General features: G+C 44.1%; 1 protein-coding gene across 1 annotated transcript in view; it reads left to right on the forward strand.

Annotated features, from left to right (window-relative positions):
• Window positions 1-26,553, forward strand: part of XPC (XPC complex subunit, DNA damage recognition and repair factor) — a 36,163-nt gene continuing 9,610 nt past the window's right edge. The window contains exons 1-9 of the mRNA XM_032412157.1: window positions 1-191; window positions 5,649-5,832; window positions 8,193-8,311; window positions 18,184-18,307; window positions 19,298-19,382; window positions 20,906-21,063; window positions 21,552-21,672; window positions 24,543-24,632; window positions 25,514-26,413. Coding sequence (XP_032268048.1) covers window positions 89-191; window positions 5,649-5,832; window positions 8,193-8,311; window positions 18,184-18,307; window positions 19,298-19,382; window positions 20,906-21,063; window positions 21,552-21,672; window positions 24,543-24,632; window positions 25,514-26,413 — 1,884 coding nt within the window. The 5' untranslated portion in view covers window positions 1-88. The remainder of the gene's footprint in view (window positions 192-5,648; window positions 5,833-8,192; window positions 8,312-18,183; window positions 18,308-19,297; window positions 19,383-20,905; window positions 21,064-21,551; window positions 21,673-24,542; window positions 24,633-25,513; window positions 26,414-26,553) is intronic.

Below are 26,553 nucleotides of genomic sequence, written 5' to 3' on the forward strand. Positions count from 1 at the left end.
CGTGCCTGGCCCCGCTTGGGGCGGAGCCGGCGCTCAGCTTCCCGCGGTGTTGGTGCGTCACTCTCGAAGGGAGTCTTGCCTGGGCAATATGGTTCGGAAGCGCGCGGCCGGTAGGAAGCCGCAGGGACGCGAACCGTGCGGCCGGAAGGCCAAGGGCGAGAGCATGGCCGGGCGTGAGGAGAAGGAGGCGGGTGAGAGCGAGACCTAGCCGGGCTTAGGGGGAGATGCTGGAAGAGGGCAGGAGGCAAGGTGTGGGGAGCGGGGAGGCCGGACTCCTGGAGGTGGGGGACAGAGGCTGCCCCGTGCCCATCTGCCCGGAGGAGACGACGTTACGACTGCAGGGGGAGGCAGGCGGTTGTGTCGCTGGTCTGGTCCTTATCGACGTCGCTGTGCTTTAATCCTCGCGAGGAGTGATGCGCCCGGGGCTATTCCCCTGGAGCCCTACCTGCCCATTGGCTCTCCCGCGTAGCCTCTTTCCTGCTCCCTGTTGCCCACAGGATACAGTCCAGCCTCCTGCAGATGCACAGGGCTGACTAGGGAAAAAGGCACGGCAAGTTATTTTGTCGCCCCAGAAGACGGATGGATCAGAGTGCTGTAGTGTGCGGCCCCCCAGAATAATATCTTCAGTTAAATCTCACCCCAGAGTTCCAGAGTCGATCCAACCTGACTTCTCCACCTGGATATCAAATAGGTTTTTTAAATATTTGTCAAAGGCAAAGCAAAACTCTTGATTTTCCCCTTTAAACCTGTCCCTTCCCCCACCTTTTCCCATTCAATAAATGATCCCTTCACCCACTTGTTAAAGTAAAGCCCTCCTTTTCCTTACACGTACACATGTAATCCGTCTGTATCTCAAATCTCTTCACCTGTCTTTATTTCCATGGTCACAATCCCTGCCTAAAGCCATCATCACTTTTCAGTTGAACGATTACAGATGCCTCTTTACTGATCTCCCTACTTCCCTTTATCCCCCTGCAATGGTTTTCCCACCCAGCAGCCCAAGTGATTAAAAAAAAAAAAAAAAAAAAAAAAATCGGATCATGCCATGTTCCTACTTCAAACCTGGGGCTTCCGATTCATTGCTCTTGGCCTAAAATCCAAATTCTTTACCATGGCTTGCAAGACCTTACATGATTTGGGTGCTGCTACTTCTCTTGTTGTCTCCTATGACTCTTTTCTTTGCCAGATACCCTCCTTAGTGGTTTCCTTTCCATCCCTCAAACATGCCATGTTATTTCTCACCTTGAGCCTTTGCCTTTGATGTTCCTTCCTCCATGGCTCTAGGGTGGCAGATTTCTTCTGTTCTTGAGAATTCACACCGCTTTGAGTGCTTTATCTAAGGTGATCTTCCCCAGGTACTCCTTATCACAGGCCCTCACAGCCTTTGTCATATAATGTAATGATCTTGTTAATTTATTTGCTTCTTTTTTGATCGCCTGTCTTACCACAATTTAACTTTATGAAAACATGTTTTATTTTTTGCTGTGTCCCATATTGTTCTCTCCTTCCCTGCATTTATTAAGTGCTCAATAAATATCTTAAATAATTGCATAATGCATGCTGTAGAAGGGATTTCTGAGGTTCCTAAAATAATCTGGATAGATAGGTAACCAGCAGGGGCTCCTATGACGCTAGATTCAATAATCCTGTGATTCTTTACGTAAGTTCGTCATTCATTAGTAAATAGGCAAGTGGAAGTCATTTTTAAACTTAGAAAGTGATTTACCTCACAGTTAATGCTACGAGTTCCATTTTATTCATTTACTCATTCAGATAACATTTTTGGAGTACCTAATATGTGCTGCGCACAAGCTAGTTGACATGGGAGATAGAGATTACTTGGAGAAGCTTAGAGTGCTGTAGTGTTGACATTTATAAAAAATAGTCAAGAAAGAGTGTGATATCTTGGAAGAAGTTAGCAGGCTTTGTGGCTTCTGAAGGAATAATCAAGTTTGACTGGAGAGATTGGGAAATGCTCTCTGAAGGAGTTATGTTAGATCTGCGACTTTGAGAATGGGTAACATTTCAGCAAATGGCTGTGAAAAGGGTTTTTATTCCAGTCAGAGGGAATGTATTCTGAATATGTGGCAATTCAGAAATTAAAAGTTGTGATCTGATGGAAATTCCACCTTCCTGGGTACCATTCCTTCCAGCTGAACACTATCTGGACGCCAAGTTGGTGCAGCTCCAACACTTAGTAGTTGTTTATATGCACTTGCGTAAATTATTTTGGACAGTTTAGCCTCTCTGAAGCTCTTCTCTGAACCTCATCTCTGAAACATAATACTGTCTTTCAGGGTGGTTGTGAGTTTTCAATGAGATAGACGCTCCTGCCATGGTCCGTGTCAGGTAATCAGATGGGCTAGCTTCTATCAGTTCAGCTTAGGTGTAGGCAAGGATGCACCCAAGCTTCACTGAAACTCAGCCAGAGGAGCTACCAGTAAGTTCCCAAGGCAACTTCCAGGAAGAGTTACAATCTCTGCTGTGTTTGGGTGGAGGAAAAATCTGGTTGTGGTTTGGGCTACAGTTGACACTGACTTGATGACCTTCAGTGTAGTTTCTAACAGCACCTCAGTGCATGCCAAAGAAAGTGACACTTGGCTGCATTCAACATTTAGGGTCAAAGAAAACAGTCTTTCACATTATTTCCTTGTTTCTATTAGGGCATCTCTAATTTCTTCATGTTTCTTCTCTGTGTTAATGCTTTCATTGATGTGAATCATTAATTCCTTCAACAAACATTTACTGAGCACCTGCTATATCTAAGGACTATTCTAGGAACTGAAATTCTAGTAGTGAACAGGACCGGCAAGGTCCCTGCTCTCATGATGCTTACAATCCCTGGGGAGGGGTTGGTAGGGCAGACAATAAAAAGTTAAATAAATTCACACGATGATGAGAGTTATGAAAAGAGTAAAAGAGGTAGTAAAACTGACATGGTGGGGAAGAAGCAGCTAAGAGTCGGTGGTCAAGGGAGGCCTTTTTGAGGAGGTGATATTTTGAACCAATTACTGAGTGTCCCAAAGGAGCTATTCAAAGGAAGTTCTCAGGGAAGAGTTCTAGGCAGAGGAATCAATAAGTTTAAAGACTTAGGAGGAAATGAAATGAGCTTGGCGGGCTGGCTGGACATAGTGAGGGGCAAATAGGAATTGAGGTGGGAAAGGTGGTCAGGACCCTTAGTTTGGAGACCCAGTTAAGGAGTTTGTATTCTAAGTGCTATGAGATGCCACTGGCAGTTTTAAGCAGGTATTCTAAAATCTCAGTAGAAGGCCAATCAGAACAAAGTGATAATTCCTGCCTTTCTGAAATTACCACATTGAGCTCAAGGAGACTGGGTAGGTAGTTCTAGATCTTGGAGAGTCCTAGGAAATAGCCTCTGGATTCTCTGGGACCCAAAAAAATGTAAAGAATTTTTAAAAAAGTAAGTATTACAACTATCCAGAAATAATGGTATATTTCCTTCTAGTCTGTTTTTCTAAGTAGTGGAAACCTTATAGTAAAAACAATTTTGCATGGTTAACATTTTATCATAGGTCATTTTCCTTTGTCTTAAAAGATGACTGATTTATATTCCAATGTATGTACATAATGATATGTCATGGTTAGGCATTCATATTTTAAAAATCTGGGGGTATTACGGTAGTCCCTCTCCTTATCCGCAGGGATGTATGTTCCAAGACCTCCCCTCCAGTGGATGCCTGAAACACGGATAGTACTGAACCCTATATATGCTGTTTTTTTCTATATGTACATGCCTATGATAAAGTTTTATTGACAAATTAGGCACAGTAAGAGATTAACAATAGCTAATAATAAAATAGAACAGTTAAAACAGTGTACTGTAGTAGAAGTTACGTGAATGTGTTCTCTTTTGCTCAAAATATCTTACTGTGCTGTACTCAGCCTTCGAATTCTTACGGTGATGTGAGATGATAAAATGCCTAGTGATGGGGTGAATGAGGCATTGTGACGTAGCCTTAGGTTACTATTGACCTACAGGAGATTGTCAAAAGGAGGATCATCTGCTTCCACACTGGTTGATCCCCGGTAACTGAAACCACAGCTAAGGGAGGATGACTGTATGAAAATAATACTATGGAAATTTTTTTGATTCACAGTTTTTTGTTTCCATTCTTGCTCCATTCTTGCCCCCCTTTTAACTCCTCTAACTCTTTTCAAAGCAAAAAAATTTACACAGTTGTGCTTTTTAACCAACCAAATAAGTTTGGTGAGGAAGAAATGGTGCCTTTGAAGTATCCTCCCACCTAGTTCAGTAAAAATGAAGTGTTTCACATCTTTGTTTCACATCTGTTCATAGAGGGCTAAAAAGCGTGAAAAGATCCAGAAATCCTGATTTCAAGGACATGCTAATCAAACTGTCAAGTCATAAACCTTTAAGCAGCTTCTGGCCTTGGAATAAGAAGTATCTCCAGATTCTAAAGAATTTTGAAATTGTGTTTCTGTTAAAATGTTTAAAACATTAGAATGCATAAATTCCTTTTATAAAACATTCTAAAGAAACTGAACTGAATCAGTGATTTTATCTAGTGTTAGAACAAATGCCCCTCTACTATGAGAAATTTATTAAAATTATGATTTTATTTAGATCAAAAGGGAGAGCTTTTCCCCCATGCAAGAGTATATTCTTGGGGAATGTAAGTATCTATCTGTAGAGTCAGTAGGACAAACCATAAATGAAAGGAATCAATGTGATGGTAGGTTAATATTGCTGCTGCTTTTGGAACCTCAAAAAAGGCTAAAGTATTTTTGTTTTCCAAAATTAACTGAAGCAGAGTCATGCAAAGGCAAAGGAAGATGCTTTATTTCAGATTCAGAATTATTTTTATGAATATATTTGCAAAATAGAAGATATTGTCCCCTGCCATGTTATTTATTCTTTATTGAAAATTGATTTATTAATATGTTAAGAAACAGACCATACTTTTAGATACCCTAATTTAACTAAAGCCAGCAGCCTGTGCATTTTTAAATTTTCCCTTTAACAAAAACCAACAATTATTTTTAAGGAAATAAAGGTATTTTTTAAATTATTACTGTCTTTTTCCAACCCTAAACTTGCTGAGATGGTTGGTATATGAATATACTTTAGGCTTAGATTGGAAAGGTTTCATGAAGTATGTTTTGAGCAGGGGTTTGGTTTTGAAAGATAGCAGAAACATGGATTAGTAATAGTAAAGTTGTGATAAAACTTGGACATGTTTATGAACTCAAAATGTTTCACTTAATAGTGGGTTACTCCTAAAATAACTAGTCTTGGCAGGTAATAAATAAGCAAGGTATTACTTAGCAGATTAATGTATTTTTCCTTCCTGGCTATTAGCTGAAATTTGAGATTTGGAAGCCAGATTTTATTGGATTCATGTGGCAGTCCGTGTTACCCCACGAGGGAGTGGAATAAAACCCTGATAAAGGAAGCCAGTTTTTACCTGGAGTGCAGGGTGTAAACTGGGCTGGAGGCAGGAGGAGGCTGGAGGCTGCTTGTGGAACAAACCAGGGACGGTGCCCCGGTGATGAAGATGGGGTCTGGAGGGAGGTGACAGAAGGGGGCTTTTCATCACTTGCCCGTGAAAGCACACCACCTCCGCCTTTCCTGTGTCCCTTACCTCGTGTTCTGTGTGGTCATCTAGATGTCTTGGAAGACAAGAAACCTCTAAAGAGGAGCCTTCTCTCCAAAGTCTCACAAGGCAAGAGGAAGAGAGGCTGCAGTGATCCTGGGGGTCCAGCCAAAAAGAAAGTGGCCCAGGTGACTGTCAAATCTGAAAACCCCAAGGTCGTGAAGGATGAAGCCCTCAGCGATGGGGAGGAGTTCAGGTGAGATGGCTGAAAAGCTTCCAGCCACGTCTTGATTCTGCCCTCCGGGAACTGTGAGTCTCTTTTAGCTCATCTCTGGGATCTGTGCAAAAGATGGGATCTTTAAACTCCTCCAGCTGGAGCTCAGACCGCTAGTAAGATTCTTCTTAGCAATTACAGTAGGCCCTTGACCAACCAGGTTTGAACTGCATGGGTCCACTTCTACATGGAGTTTTTTTGATAAGTACAGTAAGCACTGTAAATGTGGTTTTTCTTGCGATTATTTAAAAAATAACGTCCTTTTCTCTAGCTTACTTTATTGGAAGGATGCGGTATGTAATACATATAACATACAAAATATGTGTTAATCAACTGCAAGTTATTGGTAAGGCTTCCAGTTAACAGTAGCCTAGTAGTAGTTAGTCGTTTTCGGGGAGTCGAAAGTTCTGTGCGGAGTTCTGTGAGCGGTTGGTGCCCCAACCACGCATTATTCAAGGGCCAGCTGTATATAGTTTGCCTCCCAGACTTCTCAGATGACGAGAGCTGGCAGAAAGGGATTTATCTGTGGTTACATAGCTGGACGGTGGCAAAAACCAAATGACACTTAGGCCTTCGGACTCCTGGTCCAGTGCTCCTTCTACTGCACAACGATAACTACATACCTAAGATATTGGCCTGCCATTCCAGCTTTCTCTTGTACTGCTCTCCTCAAGTTCACTCTGCTCCCGCCCAGCTGGACTTCTTGTCATTCACTCGCCACGTGCTCAGACTTTGCTACTTCTGAATCGTGCTCGTTCTTCCTTCTACCTGGAATGCTTTCTTCCACCTTGAAGATGTGGATCAGAATCCATCCACTCGACAGTCTTCATTGGTTTCTTCCCCTTTTCCCCCCTCTGATTTCTTGCACTTATTTGTGCCCAGGCCACGTACTCCTGCTTACTACCCTGCAAGCTCTCCAAGGCCTGGAACCATGCCTGGTTCGTTCTTGTAGGCCCTGTGGCATCTAGGGCGGGGCCTTTTGTTTGGCAGAAACCGAGCCAGGATTTTTGCAGTTGAATGAACATGCATAGTAATACGTTGGTGAACAATGACTGCAAGCCTAGTGAACACTTGACTGTCCACTTGCCAGGAAAGTTGTGGTGAGGGGAGGAAGAGGAAGAACAGAGAGGTAGTAGGTCCTTCAGAAACCACTCTTCCGTCCTAGTGCTGGCTTTCCCAGCAGCCTGCAGTCCTGGCCGAGGAAGGCAGCCTGGGGAAGGGCCAGCAGTAGACAGGAGCCATGAGAAAGCATGGGAATTTTGTACTCAAGGTCATCTCTTCTTTTCCCTTAGACTTTTCCTGTGAATGCACGCCTCTGAGCTTCCTGCTTCCCGGTTGCCTCTCCCCACTAGTTGAATTCTTTCTCCAGAGAAATCCACATACACATAGACCAGGATGTTGCCGGTTAAAGCTCTGGGCCCCCCTTTCCCTCTCCGCTGAGAGTTGACTGCCGTCAAATCCGTAGCGCATGGACATTCCCGCTACGTTTATTCTAAGGAGAAATTTTTGTTACTGTGGTGTTGAAAGTGGTTGCAAAGAGAATGCGTGTATTTTTAGAGCTGAAGACTGAGGCTCGCTTATTTTAAATGTCTGAGCTCAGATCTTAGATGATGTTCTTACTTGATACCACACGTCAGACCTTACAAAAGCTAAAAGTAACTGTGCTCTAAACACGTTTTATGTATGAAATTACGAAAATGGATTACATATTAGCAACCATTGCATCTTCAGCCAATATTCAGCTAGCTGCTTATCTGTGTAGTTACCTACTTAACCAGGTAGCTATCCATACTTTAGTTGTTATTTGTGACATACCTGTGTATGGACACATCCCCACATACCTTGAGGTTAGAATTCTACCAGCTTCCATCTCCTTACATCGTAGAGGTGGGGAGAAACAGTCATCTGAGTTGGCTCATGGTATGATCGGCAAACGTGAATTCCCGCTTCTTCAATGTGGTGTCCACCTGTGCATATATAATACACATCACAGCTTTTACTTCTGGAACTTGCATTGTTGTTGTGGTTCCTTCTAACTTTTCCTGTACCACTTCCAGGCACGGCTGTGTTTTCCCTCACACAGCTCTAGGCTGTAAGTCCATTGCATTCTTTCTGTTTGACAGCACATCTAGTATTAGACTGATGATCAGAGCACGTCTTGAGGAGCCCTTGAGACCCACAGTGATGGAGGGAATGAGGTTCAGAGCTCACCCGTTATCTTTAAATAATTGCAACAGGTTCACAATAAATAGAAGAAAGAGTCCTTAGGATTCCATTTAGCTTAAATGTAGCATGAGGAGGTGTGAGCCTTCTTCACCTTCCCTCCTGTGATCTTTACACAGGGACTTCGCCAGTGCCCGCAAGAAGGCACACCCCCCACAGAGAGAGGCTGCTGTGGACAAAGGCAGCTGTGAAGGGGACAATGAGGAAGAAAGCGAAGATGATTGGGAAGAGGTCGAAGGTAAAACATCATTGCTGTGTGATCCCGTTTTTCCATTTGAGTCTGCTTGGAGTCATGTCATTTAGTTGCAATTCCGTTGTTTCCTTTTAAAACTAAATAGGACCAAATAAGGTTACAGTAGGGACTTGCTTTTGATGCAAGGAAGAATTCATGACCAGGTTACCAAAGAAGGCTGTATATTCTCTTCCTCTTGTGGCTGTCAGTGGAGTAGATTGTGAAATAGAGAGGCAGCATCATCTTGTAGAAAGCGCATGGGCTTCGAGAGTAGTGAGATCTGGGTTCAGAGCTCAGCCTTGCCACTTGTATAGCTGTGTGAACAAGTAAATCCACCCGTCAGAGTGGAGTTTTTTCACCGATAACAGTAAGCATTGAATGCTCACCGTGAGCTGTTCACAGGCTAGGCTGCAGGATTGTAGTGAAGGAAGAAAGGTTTGCAAATGTAATGGCCCTAAAGCATCATATGCTCACAATAAATAGCAGCTAATGTTATCATCCCTGACTCCTGTCTAGCCTAACTTTATCCCAGCTTTTGATTTTGAAAATAATTTTTGAAAACCTACAAAAAGATTGAAAATGTAGTACATTGGAAATGTAGTACATAGACTCTTCACTTAGATTCAGTAACTGACATTTGCCATAGTGAATGTATCTTTCTCTCTGTAAATATGTATTGTGGAACCATTTGAAAGTGAGTCGCAGACATCCTGGTACTTCACTTGTAAATACTTCATGCGTTTCCTGAGACTAAGGCATTCTCCTGCATGATAAAATATTTTCACACTTAAGAAAATGAAAAGCCGGGGGCGGAGCAAGATGGCAGAGGAGTGGGAGATCTGGATTTCATCTGGTCTCAGGAATTCAGCTGGATAGGGATCAAACCATTCTGAACACCTACAAACTCAACAGGAGATCGAAGAAAAGAATAGCAACAACTCTCTGAACAGAAAAGCGACCACTTTCTGGAAGGTAGGACGTGCGGAGAAGTGAATCCGAGGCGATATTCGGGAGGATAGATGGCAGGGGCGGGGGCCTCCGCCGGCCGCTTCTGGCAAGTGATAGAGCCGCGGAGCACAAAATCGGAACTTTTAGAAGTCTGCTCCGCTGAGGGACGTCACTCTGGTAGCTAAGCGGGGGGTAGAACCCTCACAGGACAGTGTGGTCTCAGGACCCTCGGGGTCACAGAAAGACCGGGGGTGTCTGAGTGCGGCAGAGCTCCCAGGTATCGGAGCGGGGAAGCCGGCTGCAGAGATGGAGCCGAGGCGCGGGCTCTCAGCTCGGGGTTGCCATAAACCATGATCCGCGGCACAGTCGGGCCACTGCTCCTCCAGCAGGGACCCAACAAGCGGCAGATCCGGGGACACTCCCCTTCTTCCTCGGGGAGGAGCGGGAGCGCACTGCAGGGATCTGCTGGGTTTTGAGACTCCACACGGGGTCGGGTGCCAGAGATAGAAATGCTCGGTCACAGGCCAGGTGAGCACGGAGTGCGGCCAGAGACCGGGGACACGGGAGTGACTGACTGCTTTTCTCTGGGGGCGCACTGAGGAGCGGGGCCCCGAGTTCTCAGCTCCTCCGGGTGGAGATTGGGAGGCTGCCATTTTCACTCTCCGCCTCCAAAGCTGAAGGGAAAGCTTGCAGGGAACAAAAGCTCCCGAGAGCAAACCCGAGCAGATTACTTAGTCCGGACCGGGCAAGGGCGGGGCAATTCCGCCTCCGGCACAGACATTTGGGAACCACGGCAACAGGCCCCTCCCCCAGAAGATCAGGGAGAACAGCCAGCCAAGACCAAGTTTACCCATCAATGAGAACGGCAGAACTCCAGCGCTAGGGGAATACTGCACATAGAATTCATGGCTTTTTTACCATGATTCTTTAGTCTTTCAAAGTTAATTTTTTTTTAACTGTCTTTTTTTTTTTTTGAATTTTTCTTTTTCCCTTTTTCAATCAACATCTTATCAATCCCTTTTTTAAAAAACATTTTTATTTTTCATTTTTAGAGTCATATTCTATCCCTTCATAGTAGTTACCCTTATTTTTGGCATATATATATAAGTTGTTCTCACTTTAAAATTTTGAGATAGGTTCTTCTAACAGATCAAAATATACCCTAAATCTCTAGTGTATGGTTTTATTCTTCTCTCCTGCCTGATCATATTCTCTCCCTTTTTTTTTCTTTTTTTTTTTAAATCCTCTGCTTTCTTTTTTCAAACAACTTATCAATTCCTTTTATAAAATTTTTTATAATTTTCATCTTTACAGTCATATTCTATCCCTTCATCATATCAACCCTTATTTTTGTACATATATAAGTTTTTCTTTCCTTAAAATTTTGGGGGACACTTTCTTCTAACAGAGCAAAATACACCCCAAATCTAGTGTGTTGCACTGATCTATGCACCAGCCTGATCATATTTGATCATATTCTGTTTTTGTTTGTTTTTATCTTTTTCTTTTTTTTTTTTTCTTTTTTCTTTCTTTCCCTTTCTTTTCCCCCGGCTTCAGGTCTTTTCTGATTTGTTTAGAGTATATTTTCTGGGGACGTTGTTACCCTGTTAGCATTTTGTTCTCTCATTAATCTGTTCTCCTCTGGAGAAAATGACAAGACGGAAAAAATCACCTCAACAAAAAACGAGGTAGTACCGACTGCCTACTCAATACGGACATTAGTACGATGTCGGATCTAGAGTTCAGAATCATCACTTTAAAGATACTAGCTGGGCTTGAGAAAAACGTGGAAGTTATTATAGAAACCCTTTCTGGAGAAATAAAAGAACTAAAATCTAACCAAGTCGAAATCAAAAAGGCTATTAATGAGGTACAATAAAAAATGGGGGTGCTAACTGCTAGGATAAATGAGGCAGAAGAGAGAATCAGTGAGATAGAAGACCAAATGATGGAAAATAAAGAAGCTGAGAAAGAGATAAACAACTACTGGATCACGAGGGCAGAATTCGATAGATAAGTGATACCATAAGACAAAACAACATTAGAATAATTGGGATCCCAGAAGAAGAAGAAAGAGAGAGAGGGGCAGAAGGTATATTGGAGCAAATTATAGCAGAGAACTTCCCTAATTTGGGGAAGGAAACAGGCATCAAAATCCAGGAAGCACAGAGAACCCCTCTCAAAATCAATAAAAACAGGTCAACACCCTGACATCTAATAGTAAAACTTACGAGTCTCAGAGACAAAGAGAAAATCCTGAAAGCAGCTCGGGAGAAGAGATATGTAACCTACAATGGTAGAAACATTAGATTGGCAACAGACCTATCCACAGAGAACTGGCAGGCCAGAAAGGACTGGCATGATGAATTCAGAGCACTAAACGAGAAAAATATGCAGCCAAGAATACTATATCCAGCTAGACTGTCATTGAAAATAGAAGGAGAGATAAAAAGCTTCCAGGACAAACAAAAACTAAAGGAATTTGCAAACACGAAACCAGCCCTACAAGAAATATTGAAAGGGGTCCTCTAAGCAAAGAGAGAGCCTAAAAGCAACATAGACCAGAAAGGAACACAGACAATATAGTGTAACAGTCACCTTACAGGCAATACAATGGCACTAAATTCCTATCTTTCAATAGTTACCCTGAATGTAAATGGGCTAAATGCCCCAATCAAAAGACACAGGCTATCAGATTGGATTAAAAAGCAAGACCCATCGATATGCTGTCTGCAAGAGACTCATTTTAGACCCAAAGACACCTCCAGATTGAAAATGAGGGGGTGGAAAACCATCTACCATGCTAATGGACATTAAAAGAAAGCTGGGGTGGCAATCCTTATATCAGACAAATTAGATTTTAAACCAAAGACTGTAATAAGAGATGAGGAAGGACACTATATCCTACTTAAAAGGTCTATCCAACAAGACAATCTAACAATTGTAAATATCTATGCCCCTAACATGGGAGCAGCCAATTATATAAGGCAATTCATAACAAAAGCAAAGAAACACATTGACAACAATACAATAATAGTGGGGGACTTTAACACCCCCCTCACTGAAATGGACAGATCATCTAAGCAAAAGATCAACAAGGAAATAAAGACTTTAAATGACACACTGGACCAAATGGACTTCACAGACATATTCAGAACATTCCATCCCAAAGCAGCGGAATACACATTCTTCTCTAGTGCCCATGGAACATTCTCCAGAATCGATCACATCCTAGGTCATAAATCAGGTCTCAACCGGTACCAAAAGATTGGGATCATTCCCTGCCCATTTTCAGACCACAATGCTTTGAAACTAGAACTCAATCAGAAGAGGAAAGTCGGAAAGAACTCAAATACATGGAGGCTAAAGAGCATCCTACTAAAGAATGAATGGGTCAACCAGGAAATTAAAGAAGAATTTAAAAAATTCATGGAAACCAATGAAAATGAAAACACAACTGTTCAAAATCTTTGGGATGCAGCAAAGGCAGTCCTAAGAGGCAAGTATATAGCAATACAGCCTTTCTCAAGAAACAAGAAAGGTCTCAAGTACACAACCTAACCCTACACCTAAAGGAGCTGGAGAAAGAACAGCAAATAAAGCTTAAATCCAGCAGGAGAAGAGAAATAATAAAGATCAGAGCAGAAATCAATGAAATAGAAACCAAAAGAACAGTAGAACAGATCAACGAAACTAAGAGCTGGTTCTTTGAAAGAATTAACAAGATTGATAAACCCCTGGCCAGACTTATCAAAAAGAGAAGAGAAATGACCCAAATCAACAAAATCAGGAATGAAAGAGGAGAGATCACAACCAACACCAAAGAAATACAAACAATTATGAGAACATATTATGAGCAACTCTATGCCAGCAAATTAGATAACCTGGAAGAAATGGATGCATTCCTAGAGATGTATCAACTACCAAAACTGAACCCCAGGAAGAAATAGAAAACCTGAACAGACCTATACCCACTAAGGAAATTGAAGCAGTCATCAAAAATCTCCCAACAAACAAAAGCCCAGGGCCAGATGGCTTCCCAGGGGAATTCTACCAAACATTCAAAGAAGAATTAATACCTATTCTTCTGAAACTGTTCCAAAAAATAGAAATGGAAGGAAAACTTCCAGACTTGTTTTATGAGGCCACCATTACCTTGATCCCAAAACCAGACAAAGACCCCATCAGAAAGGAGAATTACAGACCAATATCCTTGATGAACATGGATGCAAAAATTCTCACCAAAATACTAGCCAATAGGATCCAACAGTACATTAAAAGGATTATTCACCACGACCAAGTGGGATTTACCCCTGGGCTGCAAGGTTGGTTCAACATCCGCAAATCAATCAACATGATACAATACATTAACAAAAGAAAGAACAAGAATCATATGATCCTCTCAATAGATGCAGAAAAAGCATTTGACAAAGTACAGTATCCTTTCTTGATCAAAACTCTTCAGAGTATAGGGATAGAGGGTACATACCTCAATATCATAAAAGCCATCTATGAAAAACCTACAGCAAATATCATTCTCAGTGGGGAAAAACTGAGAGCTCTCCCCCTAAGGTCAGGAACGCGGCAGGAATGTCCACTATCACCACTGCTATTCCACATAGTATTAGAAGTCCTAGCCACAGCAATCAGACAACAAAAAGAAATCAAAGGCATCCAAATCGGCAAAGAGGAAGTCAAACTCTCACTCTTTGCAGATGATACGATACTTTATGTGGAAAACCCAAAAGACTCCACCCCAAAACTGCTAGAACTCATACAGGAATTCAGTAAAGTGGCAGGATATAAAATCAATGCACAGAAATCAGTGGCATTCCTATACACCAACAACAAGACAGAAGAAAGAGAAATTAAGGAGTCGATCCCATTTATAATTGCACCCAAAACCATAAGATACCTAGGAATAAATCTAACCAAAGAGGCAAAGGATCTGTACTCAGAAAACTATAAAATACTCATAAAAGAAATTGAGGAAGACACAAAGAAATGGAAAAACATTCCATGCTCATGGATTGGAAGAACAAATATTGTAAAGATGTCAATGCTACCTAGACCAATCTACACATTCAATGCGATCCCCATCAAAATACCATCCACTTTTTTCAAAGAAATGGAACAAATAATCCTAAAATTTGTATGGAACCAGAAAAGACCCCGAATAGCCAGAGGAATGTTGAAAAAGAAAAGCAAAGCTGGCGGCATCACGATTCCGGACCTCCAGCTCTATTACAAAGCTGTCATCATCAAGACAGTATGGTACTGGCACAAAAACAGACACATAGATCAATGGAACAGAATAGAGAGCCCAGAAATGGACCCTCAACTCTATGGTCAACTAATCTTTGACAAAGCAGGAAAGAATGTCCAATGGAAAAAAGATAGTCTCTTCAACAAATGGTGTTGGGAAAATTGGACAGCCACATGCAGAAGAATGAAACTGGACCATTTCCTTACACCACACACAAAAATAGACTCAAAATGGTTGAAAGACCTAAATGTGAGACAGGAGTCCATCAAAATCCTAAAGGAGAACACAGGCAGCAACCTCTTCGACCTCAGCTGTAGCAACTTCTTCCTAGAAACATCGCCAAAGGCAAAGGAAGCAAGGGCAATATGAACTATTGGGACTTCATCAAGATAAAAAGCTTTTGCACAGCAAAAGAAACAGTCAACAAAACCAAAAGACAACCGACAGAATGGGAGAAGATATTTGCAAATGACATATCGGATAAAGGGCTAGTATCCAAAATCCATAAAGAACTTACCAAACTCAACACCCAAAGAACAAAGAATCCAATCAAGAAATGGGCAGAAGACATGAACAGACATTTTTCCAAAGAAGACATCCAAATGGCCAACAGACACATGAAAAAGTGCTCAACATCACTCGGCATCAGGGAAATCCAAATCAAAACTTCAATGAGATACCACCTCACACCGGTCAGAATGGCTAAAATTAACAAGTCAGGAAATGACAGGTGTTGGCAGGGATGCGGAGAAAGGGGAACCCTCCTACACTGTTGGTGGGAATGCAAGCTTGTGCAACCACTCTGGAAAACAGTATGGGGGTTCCTCAAAAAGTTGAAAATAGAGCTACCATACGATCCAGCAATTACACTACTGGGTATTTACCCCAAAGATACAAATGTAGGGATCCGAAGGGGTACGTGCACCCTGATGTTTATAGCAGCAATGTCCACAATAGCCAAACTGTGGAAAGAGCCAAGATGCCCATGGACAGATGAATGGATAAAGAAGATTTGGTATATATATACAATGGAATATTATGCAGCCATCAAAAGGAATGAGATCTTGCCATTTGCAACGATGTGGATGGAACTGGAGCGTGTTATGCTGAGCGAAATAACTCAATCAGAGAAAGACATGTATCATACGACCTCACTGGTATGAGGAATTCTTAATCTCAGGAAACAAACTGAGGGTTGCTGGAGTGGGGGGTGGGGTGGGAGGGATGGGGTGGCTGGGTGATAGACACTGGGGAGGGTATGTGCATTGTGAATTGTGCAAGATTGTTGAATCACAGATCTGTATCTCTGAAACAAATAATGCAATATATGTTAAGAAAAAAAAAAAGAAGAAGATAGCAGGAGGGGAAGAATGAAGGGGGGGAAATCGGAGGGGGAGACGAACCATGAGAGACGATGGACTCTGAAAAACAAACTGAGGGTTCTAGAGGGGAGGGTGATAGGAGGATGGGTTAGCCTGGTGATGGGTATTAAAGAGGGCACGTTCTGCATGGAGCACTGGGTGTTATGCACAAACAATGAATCATGGAACACTACATCAAAAACTAATGATGTAATGTATGGTGATTAACGTAACAATAAAAAAAGAATATAGAATTAAAAAAAAAAAAGAAAATGAAAAGCCCCTAAATGTTACAAAAATATCCTTCATAGCTGTTGTTTGCTTGTTTCTAATCCAGGGTCTAATCAAGGTGTGAGTTATACCTCTTTAGTCTCCCTTAGCCTAGAATAGTGCACCCCACCCAGCATCTTTTTTTGCTTTTTGTAGCACTGCTGTTTTTGAGGAGTCCTGGCCTCTTCTTTGTGGGATGTCTCTTATTCTAGTTTTGTCTGATAAATAGCACCTCAGGGTGGTGGTAAACGTGTTTCAGTATCCCCTGGGTTCTTATAAACTGTAAGTTAAGACTTGATTGAATTTAGGTTAAACTTTTTTTTTTTGCAAAAATACTTCATACTTTTGTACTTCATACTGCATCCATTAAGAGGCTCCTAATGTCAGTTTGTCCTACTAGTGATGCTAAGTGTGATCATATAATGTGGTTCTGGTAGATTGTGACAATATAAAGGTACATTTTTCCTCTGTAATTAACCATCTCGGGTGGTACTCTGATTCTGTGTGAATATCTTATTCTCCAGTAACTTTTTACTTCATGGTTTTTAGTATGCATTTATCTTTACTGAATCAAAGATTTTTTTTTTTTTTAAGATTTTTGTTTATTTATTTGACAGAGAGAGACACAGCGAGAGAGGGAACACAAGCAGAGGGAGTGGGAGAGGGAGAAGCAGGCTTCCCTCTTTGAGCAGGGAGCCTGATGCGGGGCTCGATCCCAGGACCCTGGGATCATGACCTGAGCCGAAGGCAGACGCTTAACGACTGAGCCATCCAGGCGCCCCTGAATCAAAGATTATTTTAATGAGCATCGCAAAATGGAACTTTCTGATTCTGTCATCTCATACGCATTTATCAGATGACTTTGTAAAGAAGAGCTCTCTCTTTTAAGAATTTTATTTATTTTGAGTATCACTATGGACTTAGAGATATTTTAAAAACTCATGTGTTATCAGTTATCATCATTATACTTTTTGATCTTCAGATTGTCCCAGATTTGGCTAGTGAGAGCTCCTTTAAGCCAGCTACCTTACTGTGCCCTTTTGACATGGCCTCATTCTCAAAAATGTTTTTGAGAACATTTTTGTTTTTTGGCACAAGAAGATGTTCCAGGCCCATCCTATATTCTTCTTGCTCCAGACCTATAATCAACTTTTGTTTCTCCAGGAAAGCCTGGCTCATTCATTAGTGACTGGTATGTAGAAACCATATCTTGGCATTAGGTGTGTTCATTGCCAATGGGGTGTCACTGCTTCTGGGCCCAGAGCCTCTTTAAAGGGGCCTTTGCTAATGAAGTTCACAGATCCAGTTTAGTGAATTCAGTTTATTTCAGCTAGGGTTTACAAGTGATGTAGAGGATAAAGCGATAAAAAAGATGCATTCCTTATCATTACAAGTTTGCAGTTGGGGCTGGAAGACCACTAAATCATGCCTGTATATGAAGCAAATTATGATATGCATTATTGTAGTAATACAGAATAGGAAATTGTTCTTTGGGGTTTTTTTTCTCTTGGAGAAAAACTGTCTCTACTAAAACACACACGTGAGCATTAGTTCCTTGATACCAGAGGTGTGGTTCTAATTCAACTCAGTATCTCTGTGCCTCAGTTTCCTCCTCTAAGGGCTGTTTCTCTGGGTTGTTCAAGTTAAATGAGAAATAAATGTAAAACAGCACAGTCTGTGGCATTTTTGAGATACTCAAAGCATTGTAGGAGTAGGGGTCTCCTACCTTGCATCTGTTCTTCACTCCCTGCAGAACCTCCATTTTGTTCAGTATGATAGCTATCATAATAATTATTAATAGTTTTTTAAAAAGATTTTATTCATTTATTTTGAGAGAGAGAGAGCGCAGTGAGGAGGGGCAGAGGGAGAAGAATCTCAAGCAGACTCCACGCTCAGCGTGGAGCCTGATGTGGGGCTCGATCCCATGACCCTGAGATCATGACCTGAGCTGAAACCAAGAGTTGGCCACTTAACCAACTGAGCCACCAGGTGCCCCTATTATTACTGATTTAAAAAAATATTATTGTTGATAGAACTTGGTGAACCTGTGCCAGGTGACGTGGGAGAAAATGCAGCCTTCTCTAAATCTGTCCTGCCTGTGAAACCAGTGGAGATAGAGATTGAAACACCCCAGCAGGCGAAAGCAAGGGAAAGAAGGTAAGATTGTCTTACCTTGTCTCTAGATTCCTGTCACACAAAATGAGCAAGAGCTGCTACTTAACACAAGTTTTTGAGAAACACATAGGAGACGGGGGCTGAGTACCAATGTGGTTAGGAGCCTTAGGTGAGAGAGTCCCAGGTTCAAGAATCCTGGTTTGTTCTCTGGCTGGGGCAGACATGGGAAGAGGAAATTCTTAGTGTTGAACATCTGGTGTGTGCCGAGGACTCTGTAGGTTGTCCATTGTCTTACTTAAACTTGAAGATAGTGTGTGGATGAGATCGTGGAGGCTCAGAGAAGTTAAGTAACATTTCAGGAGTCACTCAGCCAGGGAGCAGATGAACCAAGATCCAAATCCCTCTCTGGCCAACTTGACACTTAATGCTTTCGCACCACATTACACTGCGCGATTTGAGCCAGTGCCCCCCTATGGTAGGGAGCCCCCACTCCATCCCAGGATCCCCAGGACCAGTGCAGCCACTGGTGGCTTGGGAACGTGAGCACAACGCCCGGCAGTTAATTGGCGAATTGAGTCCCACTCTGTGTGCACTCTGCACATTGATGGGCACATCATTAGGCACGAAGGAGGAGGACAGATGCATGGGACACAAGCATGAAAGAGATCACACAGCAGAACAGCACCGTACAAATGAGTGTGCACCAATTTAGCACGGAAGTACTGGTGCAAAGGACCGAATCAGTAGTCGGGAGGTCAGACAGGCAGGGAAGCCTCCTTGGAGGATGTGTGTTTCAAAGCACGGCTGTGAGGCGTGACAGGTGGAGAATGTCCCGAGCCAAGGTGTGCAGGTGACAAGGAGCAGAAAAGCCAGCAGAAAACAGCCAGCTTGCTGGTGTGCCCGAGTAGCACAGCCTCGGGCAGGAGAACCAGGAGAGTGATTCAGGAGCTATGACGTGGGACTGGGGGCTGGGCTCAGGGCTCAGGGCTCAGTCTCCCACTTCATTCTCGGATTTTTCCATGTGCATGGCAGTGAAAGGATAAAAGTGGAGTTTGAGACCTATCTTCGGAGGATGATGAAACGTTTTGGTAAAGAAGTCCGCGAGGACACGCACAAGGTAAGGGCAAGGGCAGGGGGCGAAGGGACAGTGTCCTCTCTGTCGAGGCAGGGCGGTGTGGTGCACGCAACTTCGCTTCTCAGTCAAGCCTGGCTTTGTTTGGCTTCTCTACTCACTGTGTGGCCTTGGCGAGTTTCTTTGTCTCCCTGAGCCTTGGTTTCCTCATCTTTGAGGTGGGGGGTGATAAGTGCCTGCCTCGGAGGGGGTTGTGGGGACGGAGCAAACATGACACGCAAGGTCCGGAGCACAGAGCCGGCACAAAGCAGGGCCGGACCCACAGGCACTCTCCCGCCATCCCTTCCTCCACCTGTTTCATAACCTCAGTTCCCACCACCGCTGAAGAGACGGTGTCTTTGACTTCAGGGGGCAGTTATTGAACCGCATCATGGACCTCGCAAGGTACTTGGCTTTGTGGGGTTAGAGACTTGTATAAAGCTTCTTTCCTGCCATTAAGGAGCATCTGATCTCAGAGATGGAACAAGACAGACTTCAAAACAGGACATTCAAGACTCAGAACACGGAAGGGGACCGGTGTGGGTCAGGTGGCTGAGGAAGGCGGCTTTATTTAAGAGAAAGGCCAGCGGGGAGCGGTGGGGGGAGGGCGGAGCTGGGGAGGCTGCCCGCGCCAAGTGCAGAGGGCACGGCAGGACAGCCCGTGTGTCTGCGTCTTGGACGGTACGTGCGTTGGCCTGTGAGTGAGGGAAGGGCGCTTGGATGTCCCCCTGATGGGCAGCGGGCAGCCAGAGCGGGTAGAGCTGGCAGGGCTGGAAGAGACGGTTTGTCTGCAGCAGCCACAGAAATGGGGAGATGAGACGAGCACGGAGCAAGGACGGTGAGGAGACGAGACACCCGCCTCCCTGAGGCCTTGAGCACGTGAGACCGCTGTGCTGCTTGTAGCTTTGGGAAGAGGTGAAATGAAGGAAAGAGTTCGTATGACTCCAAGATGGGAAGCTCAAGTGAGGGGAGAAGAGCGGAGCCGTTGACTGAAATGGGGAGGTCCTCGGTGGGGAGGAAGGGAAAAGGATGTAAGGTTGTGGAGGAGGTGGTGAGGAGTCATGTGACCATCTCTGGAGCTCCGGTGGGGGGCCAGCTTGCCTTGGGGTCTGCAGCGGAAGAGGCTGGGTCCTGGCACCCAGGGAAGGGCGCAGAGAGCTGTCTGGTGAACCCGCGCTGTCCCCCAGCTTGGACAGCTATTGGCGCTTGCGCAGTCTCTCCCTTCTCTCCCCCGACTCACTTTTCCTCCTGATCTTTTTGGAGCAAATCCTGCAGCATATGTTTAAAAGACAAGGCCTTTAAAAAAAAAAAAAGTTTGTATTCTGCAATTTTGAGATTTGGTTATTTGAGGGAATAAGTATCTAGGGGGAAGACAGGGTGAAAAACATGATCTTGGGAAATGGCTAATGTTGGGATTTTTACTTCCCTGTGTGTAGAAATAATAGATGATTCCCGCCCACAAAACGTCTCTCAGTGTGGCAGCAAAAACCCTTCTAGTTCTCGGCCTGCCATCTTCCCCTTCTTTCCAGGTTCACCTGTTGTGCCTGCTGGCAAATGGTTTCTATCGAAGTAACATCTGCAGCCAGCCGGATCTGCTTGCTATTGGCCTGTCCATCATCCCAGCTCGCTTTACCAGAGTGCTACCTCAAGACGTGGATGCCTATTACCTGTCAAACCTGGTGAAATGGTATGGCCCTCCGGCCCATCCTGCGAAGCCCTAGTATAGGACTTGTGTCTCTCAGAGGCTGGGGGCAGGTCAGTTCCACAGACCTTCCCTGAGGGGTTCCTATATGCCGAGCCTTGAGCACAGCCTTGAAGATAGAGACACGTCAGGCATGCTCTCTGCCCTGGAAGAGCTCCTGGGCTGGCTGGGGAGACAGATGCACCCCAGGTAATCAGGATAGTGTGAGGAGCACTCGGGAAGAGGTCTGCTGGGGCCTGTAGGTGCACGGAGCAGCTGGGGGGCTGGGAACCTCCCAGGGACATGAAGTCTGCTGGGGTCTTCAGTGGTGAGCCGGGGTCAGCCACATGGACTGGGAAGATGAGAACAGAGGCAGGCAAGGCTCACGATTCCCTTCTGAGACTCTCCTGTCTGATTTGCTTGGCTGTAAAAGGATAGCAGGCGTTCCTCTTCGCCCTGACCTGTGACACAGGGAACGCCTGGTTTCTCTCCAGGTTCGTTGGTACATTTACAGTTAATGCAGACCTCTCAACCAACGAGCGCGATGGTCTACAGACGACGTTGGAAAGGAGGTTTGCTATTTACTCTGCGCGGGATGATGAAGAGTTGGTCCATGTAAGTGATTCCTCTTGGTGCCACTATTTTCTAGGACCGTGAGCTAACCATGGCAGTCACGTGCCAGATACCATTCCGGTGTTTTCCATGTTCTTCCTTATTCAGTGCTTGTGAAATAAAAAAGAGGTTCTGAAGCTCAGAGAGGCCAAAGAACTTTCTCAGGGTCATTCCGCTGGTAAGCACTGGAGTCAGGTTCAGGACCAGTGTGTGGGGTGGAAAGCCTGCATTTGTTCTGTTGCTTGGTGTCCTGGGGCATTAAGCATGTACTTTTTGGTCAGGTGCCCTAGAATTGTTTCCATTAACTATTCAAAAATTATGTTCAGAAGTCCCAAGGAAATGTTTTTTCAAACCTTGTCTGCTGAAATCTGTCAGAAAGGTTTTCCCTACCTTCCGATTGGAGAAGTGACATTGGCCGGCAACAGTGCAGTGAGGAGAGTTCTGTCTACCGAAAATAGAGGTAGAAATATGGCTTTATCCCCGAAAGATTCCTATTCATTACATATACTTATATCTGAGCCCCAGCTTCTCTGTTTGTTTAGGGAAAGAGACCAGACTTCTTGGATCTTAAAAGCCCAAATGACTGGCATCTTTACCTCTCTTCTGATTCGGCTTGAAAAAGTCTAAGATATCTGACGTGGCCAGTGATATTGCCCTAATACCACCACCCAGGGAAAAGCATTAATATTAGAGACTTATCCTCCCAAACTCTGTTCCTGTGTGTATTTCCAAAATGTTTTACCCCCCCTAAAAGGCTACCATGTGCCCATTAAATAGTTACTCCCCATCCTACTCCCTCCAGCACCTGGCAGCCACAGTCTGCATTCTGTCCCTATGCATTTATGTATTCTGGATGTTTTTCGTGGAAGAAGTATCATGTGACCTTTTGTGTCTGGCTTCTTTCACTTAGCATAGCGTTTTCAAGGTTTATCCATGTTGTAGCTTGTGTCAGCACTTTGTTTCTTTTTATGGCTACATATTATCCCATTGTATGGCTAGACCACATTTTGTGTATTTGTTAGTTCATGGACATTTAGGTTGTTTCCACCTCTTGGCTATTGTAAAGAGTACTACTATCAACATGTGTACATACTTGAGTACTTGTTTTCAGTTCTTTTAGGTATATACCTAGGAGTGGAGTTGCTGAGTCATTTTACATTTAACTTTTTGAAGAATTGTCAAACTTTTCCACGGATGCCCCATTTTACATTCCCACCAGCAATGTACAAGGGCTCCAATTTCTCCAGATCTTCTCTAACATTTGTATTTTCCTTTTTTCTTTTTTATTCTAGCCATCCTAGTAAGTGTGAAGTGCTAGCTCATTGTGGGTTGGATTTACATTTCCCTGGGGACTCATGATGGTTATCGCCTTCATGTGTATGTTGGCCATTCGTGTATCTTCTTCGGAGAAACGCCTATTCAAATCCTATGCCCGTTTTTTAGTTGTGTTCTTCGTCTTTTTATTGTTCAGTTGTGAGGTTTCCTTCTATATTCTAGATACTAACCTGCTCTCAGATATATGCAGATATTTTCTCTTATCCCGTAGGTTGTCTTTTCTGGAGAAAGTGTGTTGAGGCACAAAAATTTTAATTTTGATGAAGTCTGCTTTTTCTATTTTTCTTTTATTCCTTATACTTTTGGTGTCATATCTAAGAATCCAGTGCCAAATCTAAGCTCATGAAACTTTTCCCCCTTACGTTTTCTTCTAAGAGTTTTACAGTTTCAGCTCTTACATCCATTTTGAGTCTTCCATACATTTTGAGTTAATGTTTATATATGATGTGAGGTCGCAGTTCGACTCCATCCTTTTTGCATGTGGATATCTAGTTGTCCCGGTGTCCTTGGTTGAGGAGACTATTCTTCCAGCTCTTTGTTGTGTTATCTTCACTACTGGTTGAAGAGACAAGTCTTGGCACCCTCATCGAAAAGCAGTTGGCCGTCGGCATCTGGTTACTTTGAATTGCCTTTGGCCATTGGGACTCCTTCGTCTCCTCCATCTGACAGTTTGTGGGTCTTCCCTCATCCTTCCTGTCTTGACACTTTTCAGACAACTGCTTAGGAATTTTGTAGAGTGTCTCTCAGTTTGGGTTTCTTTGATGTTTTCTCATCCTCCCCACCAAGCCGCTTTTAACTCCAGAAGAAATAGGCAAAAGTCATTATTTTTTTCGATATAACGCAGCGTCTCACAGAAAACACACCCTCCTGTTTCTGGCTTTCTCAGTCGGGCATTATAGTAGCTCATGAGACGCTGAGGTCTGCGTGGGAAGATCTTGCTCAGGTGCTTTATCACTGTCGCCGTTTTGGAGGTTCCTTCCCCTGAGGAGGCTCCCCTCCTTACAGGTAAACAGAAGTTGTAGGACTGCAGCCTCAGGTGGAAAGATTCGTTGTGGGGAAAATGGTAAACAGAATAGACTTTGGAGATCTGGTGATAATGATGTTTTCTACTTTTTCTTCTCAAAGTGATACTTCGTTTGTTTTATTTTATTCATAATTACAACACATGTTGAATACAGGAGATAGGTAAGCTGAAAAAAAAAATCACCTGTGAACACCCATAACCCAAAAATGGGTCCTTTTCTAAATACACATATATGTTTATATGCTGTTTTTTTTTTTTACAAAAATTAACACTACACATTAAAAACCAAACTTCTCTTTTCATCTAATATGTAGTGAACATCTTTCCATTTTTCTACAAAGATAAATCTCTTCAGCATCATATTTAATACTGTGTAGGGTTCCCGGCGCCTGTTGTTCAGTTGTTTCTAACTTTTCCCTGTTATAAAAAAAAACTACCACAACAAACACCATGGAATTAGTTAAATCCTAGATTTTTTTCTTAGGATAAATGCATCATTCTTTTCCCCCCGCAGATATTTTTACTGATCCTCCGGGCCCTGCAGCTCCAGACCCGACTGGTGCTGTCTCTCCAGCCGCTTCCTCTGAAGTTACCCACAGCAAAGGTGGGGTTCTCCTAAAAGGCAGTTGGCTCAGCAGGGAGGGAGAAATTACCAGACTTCCAACAAAAAAATTGGTCATTGGACTATTTTTACGGGTTGGCATTCATGGAGCGTGGGCCCCTTGGAGCCTGCCTTGCTCACCCCTGTGTTGGGAAGACTGGACACCAGTGGGCCTCCAGCAGCCTGAGCCTGGCATGCACAGAGGGGCCCGAGGGAGGGCCTGGCTCCATGGTGGGTTAGTTTCTGCCTTGTGATGCAGCAGATTGGCCCCATTCTCCTGCTCCTTGGCCGTGTGGAGTGGTAAGGGGTGAGGGACTCTGTGTTCTGCTGCCATCTAAGGAGGAGGCTCAGCACTAGACTCGCTGTGCTGTCAGCACCGTCTGAAACTTAGTGGTCCAGAGTATTTAATTCCGTATTCTTAAAGCTGCAAGTTTATTAAGTCCATGAGTATTTGCTCGCAAGATATGTTATGTGCGAGGTGGGTATTATTGCCAAGGAAACTGAGACTCAGAGGTTTACACATAAGTAATAAATATTTGAGAAAATGTAAATAAACGTATATACTGTTGACTGAAACCACATAATGAATGAGAAGCAGAACTGGAGATGGAACCCAGGTTGGTCTGTTTCCGTTGCTGCCCCCACTCCCCTCCCCGAGCCAGGCGCTAGAGTGGAAAGAGTACACTGTGGCTTAGCTAAGATGCCACAGATTTTAGTGAATACATTCTTACATTCCTAAAGGATTGCCAGCTCGACTCTGTCTGAGCTGGGGACATCCTGTGTGTGCTGGTTCTATAGCCAGTGACTTAGCCCTGGCAGATTATAGGATCTCTGTCATATCATGAGCACAAAGAGAAAAAACAAAATTTCCTGTTCTATTTAAGGGAAAGAAAGCTGCCAAGGAGACATCTGCAGAAGATCCTGGAGGCTCCTTGGAAACTTGCAGCCCAGTTCCAGAAAGCCAAACCAAACCCAAGACCAGCCAAGGAACCAGACAGGAGGCCACGTCTTCTAAGGGCCCTGGAGGTCCAAGTACCAAAGGGAAGAGGAGCAAGGCAGCCGCGACCAAGAAGAAACGGAGAGAGCCCTCCTCCAGTGGGGAAGAGCACAAGGCGGGAGGGCGGCAGGAGGACACGCAGAGACGTCGGCCTGGCCGGGCGCGGCAGGTGGCCTCCAGGGTGTCTTATAAAGAAGAGAGTGGGAGTGACAAGGGCAGCAGCGGCTCTGACTTCGAGCTCTCCAGCGGGGAAGCCCCTCATTCATCTGATGAGGATTCTGAGCCTGGCCTTCCCAGGCAGAGGAGGGCCCCAGCCCCCCAGAGGACAAAGGCAGGGTCCAAGAGTGACTCCAGGACCCAATGTGGAACGCACCCTCAGCACCCCACGCACCCTAGCTTTCCAGCAGCATCCACGAGCTCTTCAAGCAGTAAGAGTAAGCGAGGCAAGAAAATCTCCAGTGATGGTGAGAGGGCAGAAAGAGAGAAAGCAGCTGGTGTGGACCAGTGGCTAGAGGTGTTCTGTGAGCAGGAGGAAAAGTGGGTGTGTGTGGACTGTGTGCACGGTGTGGTAGGCCAGGCTCTGGCCTGTTACAAGTATGCCACCAAGCCCATGACCTACGTGGTGGGCATCGACGGTGATGGCTGGGTCCGGGATGTCACCCAGAGGTACGACCCAGACTGGATGACTGCGACCCGCAAGTGCCGGGTTGATGCCAAGTGGTGGGCTGAAACCCTGAGACCGTACCAGAGCCCGTTGGTGGAGAGGGAGAAGAAGGAAGACTCAGAGGTAAGGTCTGCTGTGGGCTCGAAGGCCCATCTTGGCACCCCTTCTATATGCCCGGCCCCGTGTGGGGGTATTTTTGTGTAATCCCCTGGAATTATCACAATACTTTAGACCTGGGATGACTATTGCCTTAATTTTACCAG

This window comes from Phoca vitulina, unplaced genomic scaffold (assembly GCF_004348235.1).
Source record: "Phoca vitulina isolate PV1807 unplaced genomic scaffold, GSC_HSeal_1.0 scaffold13, whole genome shotgun sequence".
NCBI classification, from domain to species: domain Eukaryota; kingdom Metazoa; phylum Chordata; class Mammalia; order Carnivora; family Phocidae; genus Phoca; species Phoca vitulina.